This window comes from Dipodomys ordii, unplaced genomic scaffold, assembly GCF_000151885.1.
Source record: "Dipodomys ordii isolate 6190 unplaced genomic scaffold, Dord_2.0 Scaffold1, whole genome shotgun sequence".
NCBI lineage: Eukaryota > Metazoa > Chordata > Mammalia > Rodentia > Heteromyidae > Dipodomys > Dipodomys ordii.
The window spans coordinates 48,569,747-48,583,603 of NW_012267217.1; the positions used below are offsets into that span (position 1 = coordinate 48,569,747).

At 36.7% G+C, this 13,857-nt stretch overlaps 1 protein-coding gene across 2 annotated transcripts in view; it reads left to right on the plus strand.

Moving 5' to 3' along the window:
* Spag16 (sperm associated antigen 16) overlaps nucleotides 1-13,857 on the plus strand; it is a 775,427-nt gene that overhangs the window by 508,373 nt on the left and 253,197 nt on the right. For both annotated transcript variants that reach the window (XM_013028752.1, XM_013028820.1), the window contains one exon: nucleotides 7,516-7,581. In XM_013028752.1, coding sequence (XP_012884206.1) covers nucleotides 7,516-7,581 — 66 coding nt within the window. The remainder of the gene's footprint in view (nucleotides 1-7,515; nucleotides 7,582-13,857) is intronic.

Genomic DNA, 13,857 nt, shown 5'->3' on the forward strand with positions numbered 1-13,857 from the left:
CAAATTTTTCTAAACTACAAGTATAAATTTAAGACACTGAAGATATAGATGGAACTGAGAATGAGGAGGTAGAATGGCAAAACAGGTGGCATTGATCAAGACACATTTTACTCATAATCTGACTCATTGAGTTAAAATCCCTTTGTACAACTACTTCCATAATTTAACAAAAATATTGCTGATTTCCTATGGCAGAGACCGTAAGTTTTGTAGAAAGTACATGACCTAGGATTTACATAAATAAGGGATATTAACACTAAGTTTGTTATGACTCTGAAGCTTCTACTATCTCATTCTTCACTATCACAGTATATTAACTCTCATAAAGTCTGTACACACTGTATAGTTTCTTTGATGCTTATGTGGACACATGAGACAGAGAGCAAAAGTGTCTGAATGTTTGCAGACTAGTCCATAACTAGTCCACATACAAAAGATGGGAATTAAAGTGGTTCCATTTGAGGTTGATGTGAGATACAGGATGAGGATTTCATTAAGTAGTCTTCTGGAATATTGTTTACACAGCCAGAGTCCTGTATTTATTTTCTCAAAAGAATCTATCTAATAACAATATAGGATTGTTTTCACTTAAAAGAGAATGAAGATATTTTTCTGACATAATGAAAACATTCCGTATACCAATCTGCATAACAGTTATACCGATGTATATAGCCATATATAAAAATTCATTGAATTCCCTATGAAATATGCATTTTACTATAGGTAAATTATATGTCACTAAGATAAAAATCCACTGAGACATCAAAATGACATTTTATATTCATGTAAGCGCATGCAGGCTGTATTGGCAGCCCCGGGGCTGTTGAATGGGAGTTATATTTTATGTTTAGTTTTTCAAAACAGTATTGTATTTATTGACTAAGTAATATTATGAGAGAAAATGTATATGCTTTAACTCTTTAAAAAAAATTGGGATAATATGTTTGAGTGACTGCTTTATGACTTTATTTTAGGCCTAATTTTTATAGATTTTATGCTTTTTTAAGACTGTTACAAGTTCATTTATTTATTCATCTATTTTTACTTTTCACCTGGCTCTATTGGCAAAACTTTTCATATTCAGAGGAGACATGCTTACCCTTCATGGATAGGATTCCTGAGGGTCAGGTTATGCTACATTGTGTGATAGGAACAATCTTTCAACATCCCATGGCTCTCTTGCTGGGCTCTGCTTCCTTCATAGATTTTTGGGAGGGCTGGGATAGGGCAATGTCTCTGTTCATTTTACCCATGCAGGGAACCAGGATGACCTCACAGCTACCACTTGAGTGCTGTGTTTTGTTTTGTTTTGTTTTTCAAAGAGAAAAGTGAGCCCTGGAGGACCCTATATCTGTAATTAAAGGCTAGAAGAGTGGGGCTGGGGGAAAACAAGAGCAAGGCCTTACATGTCATTTCTACTCTCATCTCTCAGAGCAGAACCAATCATGTGACCTGGTTAAATCAGCAACAGGAGCCTAGGTGTGTATCTACTCAAAGAAGAGGGTCGTGAGTAAAAGTTAGGAGATGACCTCACTCATATCATATTAGTGAGTAAGGGCTGAGTTTAGAATTAGAAAAGGAGACTGTACTTTGAACCTACATAAGCATGGCTTAACACCTCTTGGTTTTCTATGTCTAGAATGAGACTTGTTATATACCCACATTAAAGAGCTGTTTGGAGGGTTCTTCTAACAATGGTTATAAAGCACTTTGCATCAGGTACATCCTAAGTATAAAGCTGCTTCCTCTGGCTGTATCAGCATTTCTCTGGGGTTGCTGAAAGTGTTGAGTGGGTCTTGGCAGAATCCACAGGAAGCCAGGGTAAGTACTTTCCTGGGTTGGAACCGCCTGGCAGTAATGACACTGAGAGATTTCAAGACATGTCATACTAAGGTGAATGTAAATACCACGAAAAAGCTGAAGCTATTTTTCCAACCATGAGTGTACACAATGAAGCTTTTGTTATGTATTTTTCAGATTTTCATTATGATATTCGTTTAACCTTGCTTAAATCCCCAAGGCTGTCATAGGCCTTCAGGTTGACACAGTGAACTAGACAAGGTTCTCTTGGTGGGCTTGATTTCGTGTCAGGATGCTAACAATTGAGAAGTACGTTTTAATCAACTAATGAGCAATATGAAGGGGTACAAACAAGGTGATCTATTTGTTGGGTGGTAACACCTGGGGAAATAGCTGGGCCCTGAAATTTCAGGGATTTGGCACAGTAGCAGCTCATTGCTGATTCCTGTCAGCTCATGCTGTCTCCTTCCAAGGCTCGGATCGGAACATTTCTCCTTGTGATTCAGAAACTCAGTTTCTTTCTATTTTGTCTTGCTCCATCATTTTGAGCTCCCTCTTTTTATAGCCTACAAGGAGGGGGAAGTGCAGGATTGTATTTTAAGGATTATGTGAGATACATATTCAGGGCCAGGATCATGTCTGACTGATTTGGTAATGGCCTGTACATCACTGTGCAGAACTCAATCAATGCATACAGTTGCCATGAGGCCTGGCTCTAAGAGGAAAAAATGTTACATAAAATGTTTTCTGCTACTGAAATGATAAGGTAGAAGAGAGAAGTCAGGAATATTAGATCTCACATACCATCAAAAAATTGGTGTGAGGGCTGGGAAGGTGGCTCAGTGGTAGAGTGCTTGCCTTGCATGCCTGAAGCCCTGGGTTTGATTCCTCGTGGTGCTGTGGCTCAAAGTGGTAGGGTGCTAGCCTTGAGCTGAAGAGCTGAGGGACAGCTCCTAGGCCCAGAGTTCAGGCCCCTCAACAGACAACAGAGTTCAGGCCCCTCAACAGACAACAACAGCAAAAAAAAAGAAAATTGGTGTGAGAGGTGCCCAGCTGGTGGTTCATGCTGCAATCCTACTTACTCAGGAGGCTGAAATCTAAGGATCATGGTTCAAAACCAGCCTAAGCAGGATGGTTCGTGAGAATCTTATCTCCAATTTAATCACCAAAAAACCATCAATGGAGTTGTGGCTCAAATGAGAGAATGTAAGCATTGGGTGAAAAGCTAAGGGACAGTGCCCAGGCCCCGAGGTTAAGCCCTAGTACCAAAACAAACAAACAAAAAGATACGGGAGAGACAAACAGAATGGTGAGAAGGATACAAGGATACATATATTGTATATTTACACAAGAGCATCCAAGGTGAAGAAAAGCAAGTGTAAAGGGAGGAGTGTGCTAGGACTGTTAGATAAACAGGAGGGCCTAGTGACAGCTTGATGTCTAGCTATCGGTGTTTACTTATGTATCATCCTGATAGGGAACAAGAAGTTTCTGAATCGGAGCTCAAACCATTTAGCAGAATTATTATCTACTCTCCCTGGAGGGAAGCAGGCGTACCCTGCAGGTACAGTGGTTGTGTCTTGGAAAGGCAGCCTCAAACTATGAAATTGTATTCTCCTCCAGGGTTGGAATAGAGAGAGAGGATATTCTAAAAAATAATAAAAAAAACCTTTGCTCTGAGTTTGCTTTGCTTTCAAATGCAAACAGATCTCTAGGAGAAGTGTAGGCCTCTAGGCTTGAACCTGTGCACGGTACATACATGCCTCCAGGGCAAATGTTCCTACCCTCTCTGGAGGTTTCTAAGGGTTGTTTTCAATCATCCTTCAATTCAGATGTCAGTACTCTTTGCTTGGAAGGCCCTGACAATGAAGTAACATGAAAATATTCGAGAAGCACAGCAAGTTGAACGGAGGAGTGTTACCGTAAAAGGTCAGGCAGATAGAAAGCCAAGCGCTACAGAGCCTTTGCTTCTCTGAAGAGAGCTTGGAAATGATTCCGAGTTTATTGGTCATTTTTTTCATGACATATGGCATGATCTGATTCTGGCTGTATTGATTCTCTCACAGCTGTAAGGTGAATGGAACAGATAGACAGTCAGGGGGCTCCTGCTGTTATCTGCTGGGTAGGTGGATGTCCTACCCCAGAGAGGTGGGATGGGACTGGAAAGGGCAGAGAAGGAGGTAGAAGAAGGTATTTATTTTTCATTGCTTTCTTTGATTTTGCTACTGTTTGAGCAACTGATAATGTCATGTGTATACATTATAAGGGAAACAATTGGTGGTATGTAAACTAACAGCTCTACCTTTAACTCTTCCCTTGAACTGAAAAACCTAGATTTGTTAAGCTCTTTGTTTGTGAGAGGCTGTACACCAACATTTCACATGCATCGCCAACTCAAGTGATTCTCCTAACAAAGCTAAAGGTTAAATGCCATTACATCATTGTACACAGTACACAATGAAGCAATTGTTTTAAGGTTACACAGATATGAGACACAGATTCCACAGCTAGTGATAGAAACCACGGCCTTTACCACTCAGAGAAGCAAATACAGAAGCAGTACATGAGCTCTTTAACAGTTTTTTCACTCCTTTGAAGGAAAACAGTTTTGACAAGGATTCATCAGAGAAAATATTCCAAATTTTAATGTCTCGGTTTGGGTATTGCTTTTGATTAAGGCTGTTTGCAGGCTGAAATATTAGTAGCTCACATATTCCCTCTACCTCAAAAAGTGTAGATTCACTTTTATCTTGGGAACAAAGCTGGATAGAAAAGCTTTTTTAACTTTTCTTAATTCATAAAACATTTATCTTCGAGTCAGGTTTTGTTACAGCAGCACGAATGTGGTCCGTCAGCATTTCCATTATAACCCCATATTTCCAGGGCTTTTCAACAGTGCCTTAGAGACTCTCCTTTGAATTAAAACTTGGCACTCAGGATTTGATTCAGAAAACTACATTTTCCTTACCAATTAATCAAATATTTTAGACATTCTCAAGTTAGAAGAGCAAACGCAAAGAAATATCTTAAGGCACATTTGTCTATTAAAAACTGTGTAAAAATATGCACACTTGCTACATACATATAATATATGATCACTGTCTATTTAATTCCCAAAGAAAATTAACCATGAAAGTCCCTAAGATAAAAAAATAATAATTATTATAACAACTATACTTAGTCTGTTGGGCTTTGTAAGTAATTCATTTCTACTTTGGGAATTTGAATAGTTTGAAGTTCTCAGCATAAATTGATTTAATATTATAACAGTGTTAAGACACTGAGCCAGACTTACAAAAGGGAGGGAGCATGAATTCTGAGAGAATATTAAGGTGTTGCTGCATAAATTTTGGTGACATTTGAATGTGTGTGGGGAAACTCTTGCCTTCTATGAACAGGGATTAGTAGCATGCAATAATTCTGTAATAGACACTTGAAATTTAATTCGCTGTAATAAAATGGCAATGGTGGGGACTATAACAAAGCATAGTAATACACCTTTCCAACCTTGCTTTATTTTAGAAAAATGCCATGAGTGACCGATAACAGTGAGGGAACAACATGATAAACTCCCTTTACTATCTCATTTTGGAGACACTTCTCTTACTTGGTGTTTTAACTCAGTGCCTCATGCTTCCTCAGCCACCACTCTACCATTTGATCATGCCTTCAGCCTTACCTCTTTCTGGTTATCCTGGCAAGGGCTTTTCTACCTGGGCCAGTCTTGAATCACAATACTGGGTTTCAGTCTCCTGAGTAGTTAGAATTGTCAGCATAACCAGCTGGTGGATGGCCCAACATTTAAGGCTACAAATAGAGGAAGACTTTTGAGGAAATATCCCCAGCAGTGGACTTCTCTCCAGCTATAGTGGCTTCTTATAAGTCTGCTTTTGTCAGCCCTCTATTTAAAATCCTTGTTCAGTGAGGCCAAACTGGATCACTCTGGTTATGATTTGCTTAAGGCCTACAGTGGTGAGGAAATTTGTCCCTCTACCCTCTGAAGGTTCACTGACATAAACTGACTATAGAAAGATAAATAGAGGGGGAAAAGTGTACAGAATTATTAATGGGCCAAAGCACAGGATCTGGGCCATTCAGTTATGAAGCTCAATGAAGGAATATGTGGGTGTGGCTTCAATACCCTCTTCATAGAGGACAGGGGAAGCAGGAATTGGAGGCAATTTCAGAGTAGTAAATTATTTTGAAGATTTGATTGGTCCCAAATGTTGAGAATGGCTCTCATTGGAAGCTCTGAACCAACAACAGCATGGGACAGAGTGGGTGTGATGGCATCCTAGACTTCCAGCCATAGGAGCCTAACAAATGATTTAAATAGGGATACGGGTGGACCCATTGCAGCAGTGAGATGTACAAAACGTTATGTTGAAAAACAAACTTTACAACTTTGGGAGGGGGATGTGGGGATCAGGGATGCTAAGGAGAAACTAAGGAAGAGGAAACAATGTTTGATAAGAAATGTACTCATTACCTTGCTCATGTAATTGTGACCCCTCTGTATGGTATTGTCATAATAAAAAAAACTTATTAATAAAAAAAAGATTTCAGGAGGGAGATCAAAGAAACTACCTTATTGTTGGAAGAGCTTCCTTTGGTCAGATAAAAGAACTCCCAGAAGAGCCCTTCTCTGCACTTGAGTAGGATGGAGGGAAGAAGAGAGATTATCTCAGTTCTGAGACTATTTCTCCAAGCTCAGCTTGTCAAAGCATCACCTGTTAGGGTGCCATTTTCAGAATCCCAAATTAATATCTGTAACCCAAATAGACATCTCCTTCATTACACTTATCTCCTCACACGCTTTTATCTTTTAACAAAATATGTATCTCCCCTGCATAAGGCCTGTAAGGCGATGTTCTTTATTTTCATTGTCCACATTTAAGCTCATAGAACTGTATGTAACATATTATTGAATAAAATCTGAACTCCAAAGGCCATAACATGAATTTCCAAATAACTGTCCAGCGTATTTTCCTTGGGTCTTCTAATTACACAGGTTGACAGTACCAAACTGTGAGACTCCACGTGGAGGTTCCCGCTGCCATGTGTCCATTGAAACTGATGTTCGAGAGTATTTGGACGTAACTTTGACTTCAGCTATTGAATGTGAAAGATGTCAATATGTGAAATATGGTTTTTGCCAAACAAATGTCTATTCTGTATTTTAAATTACCACTATCTGTGTTCTGCAATGTATTGTACAAGTAGTAATATGAATGCCAAACTTTGAAAACCACGGCCTTTGATTGTGGTCCTATAATCTCAAAAGAAAATTAAAAAGTTAAAAGAAATCATCAAATCTTCTGTCCCCTAACCTCATTCCCATAGTGGAGGGAGGACTGTGCTAGAAACAAGGTAGTAGGCAGGTTTCATCTCTGCTCAGTGGTACAAATGCTGAAAACAACAAAATTGCCTTGCAGACCCCAACACAGGTACCTCAGCAGCCCATCCCTATGTGATGCTGAATAGCAGTTGATGGCAAAGGCTCAGATTTTCTAATCTTGATCATACGTTAATTTTATTTTATTTTTTTGCTCAGTGGCAAAGTGCTTGCCTAGCAAGTGCAACATCCTGGGTTTGATCCCCAGTACCAAAAAAGAAAAGACAAAAAAATACAGTTAAAAATTAGGCTTAAGTAAAATAATTGTTAAATACGATACATGGAACATATTTAATTTTGCATCTGGTTTGTCTTCCTAGGGTAAATGTGAGCATTCGTTGTACGGCCACATGCATTCAATCAACGACGCCACCTTCACTCCCAGGGTGAGTTCCTTTCTCCCCCAAAGTTCTCCTAACTTGTCATAGATGAAAATTCCTTCATATGAAACAAGCTTCCAAAGGTAAATATTAACCTAATAAACTGAAAAGGAGGATCTATTTAGGAGTTAATTATAAACAATGAGAAAAATGCATAGAAAGTAAAGGGCTGCAGAATTTGAAAACACACATACATACACATACACACATACACTCCAGGCAGGAGTGTTGAGGAATTCTACTGTACTGAAATCCACTTTCACATTGTTTTGTTGTTTTGTTTAAGGATATTTGGTACACATTTCCAGCTTTGTCCAGCTCTACCTTCCAAAGTGTAAATGAGATAGGGACTTTTTTAATGACTTAGGTTTAGTAAGAAGGCATTTTCCCACTGAGCAATGTCCCCAGCCCTTTGCCTTTCTAGGGAGGGTTTACTATATACTTGGGGCTGGATCCTCCAACCTCTGCCTCCAGCATGATGATGATAACAGATGTTCTCCACTACAAACAACCAGAGTGCATTAACCTTTAATGCAAAATCCTGAAAATAACTAAAGTGATCCAGGTGCCTATATTCCTAGCTCTTTATGAAGCTGAGATCTAAAGATCATAGTTCAAAGACAGATCAGGCAGGAAAGTCCATGAGACTTGGATCTAATCAAGCTCCAAAAAACCTGGAAGTGGAGCTGTGCCTCAAGTCGGTAGACTGCTAGCCTATCAGGGACATCACCCAGGCCCTGAGTTCAAGACCCAGGACTATCAAAAAAAAACCAAACAAAAACCTAAAATTGTTCAAAGGTAGCAAAAAAGAGTAAAAGATGAATAAAAAGCAGTTAAAAGGAGTTTTTTTAATAACATAAAACTGGTAGCAATAGTATTTTGTCTGCAGCTAGAGGTATTCAGATACAAAGATAATTTCAGTGGTGAGCACTGTAAGACATTACTTTGTATTGCTAAGCTAATCAAAGGGGCATCTTTAAAAAGGCTGAGAGAACAGCCTGGAAGTGTGATTTAAGTTTGTACCTTCTCAGAGGAAGATGAGTTGACTAGATAGATGAACTCTCAAGTCCTTCAAATGCCATGGTTTAATTATATCTAACATTTTAATTTGTCTCCATCTTGCCAACAGAGTAAGAATCCTAAAACCATATTCCTCTTTGCCAATTAGCTTAAAAAGATATCTGATAGATTGCTTGCATGTAATTTCAAAATGACAGTGCAGTCAAAATTCTGTTACTATCATTCTATTATTTTTCTTTTAGAAAGCAATAAAGTACTCATATCTACTGAGCAAATGCTGATGGCCCAACTGAAATTGGGTTCATGTAATTGTCAGTCCTGAGAATTTTAATAATGGGCTCAACCACAATTACGTGTTTAACAGATTTGTCTTTGTAAAGAATATTCCATTTAATTGACTGTAGTGAGCCAATTAGCTGAAAAAATATTATATTATGGATTGGGTCTAGACAACCAAGTAAAATTTTATTTCTAGCAAATTACAGAGACATTTAGGTACCATGGGCCCATATGATATAGGATATTTATGCTAAAACTCTATTAAGTGGCTTGTAGCGTCTCACATTCTGGGAAAATTAAATGGAAACTGGAATGTAGTAAACTAATATTTTGTAAGTCAGGCATTTTATTTTGGTAAGCAATATCATAGCAGAAAAAAGACATACCATTCAACATTATAAATAGTAAAATTAATAAATATGTAAATACCTAAATTAGATTTATGAAGCAAGCAATCGAAGGAGACGTGCATTCATTATACATACTTAAAGGGCAAGATGATGAATATGAGGACCAGGTGTCCAATGTCAAAGTGAGCGCCCTGTTTTTGTTTACCACCTTAGTTCCAAAGGACTATTACAACGCAGTGCCAAATCCATCTCGCAAAGCCATATTGAAATTTTCCATTAACTTCTTTCTTCTTTGCAGCAAGTTTTAATAAAAAGGCGCTTTGTTATGATGACTGATATTCCTGCATCACATTTGCGGCCACATTTTATAGATGTGACTTGAGCCCTGTGCTTCCAAAAGAATATAGGAAGGTCGGAAAGCCACAATGCCCCAGGGCACAGGGACATGGCTGCCACACCGCCAATGTTCATACTACTGGTAGCCCAAGTGGCATCAGGCAGTTCCCATCCTCTAGCATTGGCCTTCATAGTTGTTGGGCGCCTCTAAGAGAGAATCAATTACGTGACTAGTGAAAATTGCATTTGCTGTGTACATGGGCGCAATTTTAAGGAGATTTGACAATTTGATGTTTGTAAGCTGAAACCGTACGTGAAAAATTCTGTGCTGTCAACCTAGAAATCAAGATTCACAGAAATCCAGCAATCCTCATTTATGTATCATCCTACAAAACAAACAAAAACTATTCGAGCTGAATTTGATGTCTGGGTTTGTAGAGTTAGAGCACTTGAGTCTTCATTTCTGACTCATTTCTCCATTGGAAGTAAAGACTTCCAATAGAGAAAGTTTCTAAGTAAGTTTCCTTTTGAAACTTACTCATTCAGTAGTCTGTAATAAAATATTTTAAGAAACTCAGAAAATGTTTTGTCTGTTTTTTTTTAACTCAAGGCCTTCTTATAAAGCAAAACCAAAATTCAGAAACATGACATTAACTTGTAGGAAAGTATGAATAGACAAGGAATAGATTTTAAAAAGAACAACTATGTGTGTGTGTGTGTGTGTGTGTGTGTGTGTGTGTGTGTGTGTGTGTGTATGCCTTACATAGAAAGCAGAAAATGAACACATCTCTGCCAGGAGTCCCAAGGCTCTCATTTACAACAAAAGTGATCCAGCATCTTCCTGTGTGTACCTTGAATTAATCAGGGAAACTAAATTGGTGCTTATTAGATATGTTTCTATGTTTACTATTTCTTTGCTTACCAGTGATTTTTTCCATGTTGTTAGGGGGGTTCATTGTATAATTTAAAAAAAATTTATTGCAAAGGTAATGTACAGATGAGTTATGGTTACATAAGTCAGCTAATAAGTACATTTCTTTTTGAACAGTGTTACCCCTTCCCTCATTTCCTCCAATATTTTCTGTCCTGACCCCCTGCTCCCCTCCCCTGCCCAAATTGTATAGCTCATTTCCAACATAGTATCTAGTATCACAGCTGAATTGGTTCACCCTTGGTCCCACCCTCTCTTACGCTTACTCTCCCCAAATCAAATAAATTCAGATAAATTTACATACAAGACAAAGGGTATAGAAATAAAAAAATCAAGGACAAAAGGGGAAAAAAGAAAATAACATACTTCAAACAGTACAATTAAAAAAAACCTCTTGTTTCTGTTTCTTGGAGTTCATTTCAATAAGCATCATCTTTTTGCTGAAGAATATCTTCTGGTAGTTCAATCCAGAGAGAGTGCTCACTAAACTTTTTCTACTTTCACATATCTGAAAATGTCATTATTTTCTTGGCATTCTAATATTCCACTGGTTTCTGTAACTATTGTTGCACAAAGACTCCCCCCTCCCCCCCGCCCCGTAATAAGGTGGTAGATCTTTTAGATAATGGTGTCAGTCTCTCTGATTCTTGGTAATATATGTGATATTTCATATTTAATTTTTCTGTGATGTATCTACATTCTGGATTCATTCCATTTTTATTTCATGTATTTCTTTTTAAGTATATTTTTATTATCTGAAAGAATTGTACAAGGGAGTTGCCATTCATTCTACAAATCAGCTTATGAATTCAATGCATCTTAATCAATGCCAGCTCTTTTCATCCTTCTCCCCCTCCCTTCCAATAAAACCAACTCCCCTCAATTTTCTTAATTTGAATGACTTTCCACAGTCTCCGAAAAATTTCAGTCATCACTTGTTAAAATATTGCTGTAATATCAATTCCTTCTAAGTGATCCTCTATAAATATTTATTAAAACATCCTATTCAATTCCTCATGTTCCTTAACGCCTTTTGATATGTATTTGTTAGTTCACTACCTTGCATTCTCACTAACTTATTCTAGATCTGTTTTATAATCCATGCTTTCTTTGTCTATTCCAGTTTACTTTTGCAATTTTATTGAGTTTTCCTAGTTTAATTATTGTATTTTTCACAATTTCTGTTGATTACTTTCAGGATTTCTTGTTCTTGTTCTTTCCTATATCATATGGGATTTCAGATTATTTGTTTTGTTTTGTTTTTAAAGTTTTAGTATATAATTTCTGTGAATTTTCACTAATAGGTCTACTTCTGCATTTTCCTCTCCATGTACGTGCTCAGGACTTCTCCTATACTATTCATTTCTCATCCATCCAATGTAACCTAGAAATCACGTCTACTGAAGCTATCATGATTTCCACGCTGTTAGACGCAATGGCTGCTCCTCCATTCCTTTCACATTTCACCTTTCAAAAACATTTAAAACTTTTCTTCTCAAGTGCTAAGAAAAGAAATATCTACTTACTTTTCCTCCTCTCCTCTGACTGTGCTAAAATCTGTTAACTGACTGCTAAATATTAATCGAGTCAATGTTGAATATTGTCCTGTAGAAAATTCTCTTCTTAATTCATTTCATTCAACCTGTCACATTTAATTTTTTCCACATGCTGATTGTGTGAACCTCAGAATCGTCATTAGGATTTTTGTATTTCAGCCTTAATATCTACAAGATAGCTCATTTAAATATCTTAGCAGTGAGAGCCCTTCTTTCCTCTCGTTCCAGCTGATTCCTTTGCCTAGTTTATTAGCTCAGAAAATACCATCCGGTTCATCCTGAAAGAGAGGCATGAGTCATGGTTAGCAAATATCTTGGGGATTTCTGCATGTTTACATTTTTCAGAAATTCTTTATTCTGGAATTTACTAAAAACAAAGGAGAAAAAGGATATTTTGAATTTTATTTCACTTAACATGTCTGGCATAACTTATTTTACATATGTAATACTTGAATAAAGCAATATATAAATAATTGAATGAAGAGTTGTGCACAAACATAGCCATAAGGATTTCATTAAGCATTGTATCATTTTTATCTTATTTCAATGTTAATGCCTTTCCAAACTCTGTGGATGCTGCGCTACTCAATATTTAGTTATTAGGATTATTAGGATCAACAAAAAACTTTTCTGTCATAATGTCCGGTGCCTTGTAATCATGAGGCAATTTCATAATTACAGTTATTTTGTTTTTCCCTAATACATTTTAGATTCTACCAGATATGTTTGCTCAACATATGAAAACTAACAGAAACATTAACCTGCAGTACATATCTTGTACCCCAACAAAACAAATGCAGATCTATAATTATTCTAGATAAACTATGTAGGTGCAGTGTAGTTGATCCTACTAAGATCAGTGTTAAGTTTCAGTAGGAGCATTTCGTCTATTTTTATATCTGGTTATAATGTGTATTTTTTAGGTAGCTAAGAGTTTTAAATTTGACGTAAGATTGATAAGTCACTTTTTCTCAGTTGCTAATATCTGGACATAAATTGTTTAGTTCACCATATCTTTTCTTTAAATTATCCAGAAACAAGTATCTGCTATTGCCTACCTGAAAAAAAAAATTCTATTTTATCAAAATAAGCTGAATTTCATATTGATGATTGTTTTTATTGTTGTTCAAATAGAAAGCACTTAGATTCAAATTCTGGTTATCTTATATAAAAATGCAAATTATTTAGGTCATACAGCCATTGATCATCTGAAGGACAAATGATGTCAGGTGACATTTATGCATTACAAAAATTTCAATTTTGTTTACCTCTCCAGCAATCCAACTTGATGTCAGATACCATTTAGCTGGGCCAATAATATTGATATTGGATGTCACTTCTTATTCATTACTGCACTTAGATGATGCATAAGTCAAACTTTTAAATGTGTAGTGAAAAGCCACAAAGCAGGTTCTCCCCACCTAAGAGATTGCAGACAATAACAGAATAGGCAATGATATGTAACATACTATTTCCTACTTTGAATTTTTCAATGTTCCCATACTATTAAAAATTAATCATATATTTTAAACTTATCCTATCCTATTAATATTTTATTAACTCTTTTATGAAATAATTTTCCCTAATAAATTACATAAAATAATTTCTAGGAGAAGATGAAAAAAAATCTTTAAGAAAGATCAAGGAAACAAAGTTAGTATAACCAGACATTCAAAAATTAGTTAGAAAATCATAGAATAAATTTAGGTAACTCTTATCTACTTAGTTGGTTCTTAGAAATTTAATGCTATATATAAGCAGTTACAAAAATAAAATACATTTAACATTATGTCACACTGCTCCTGAATTT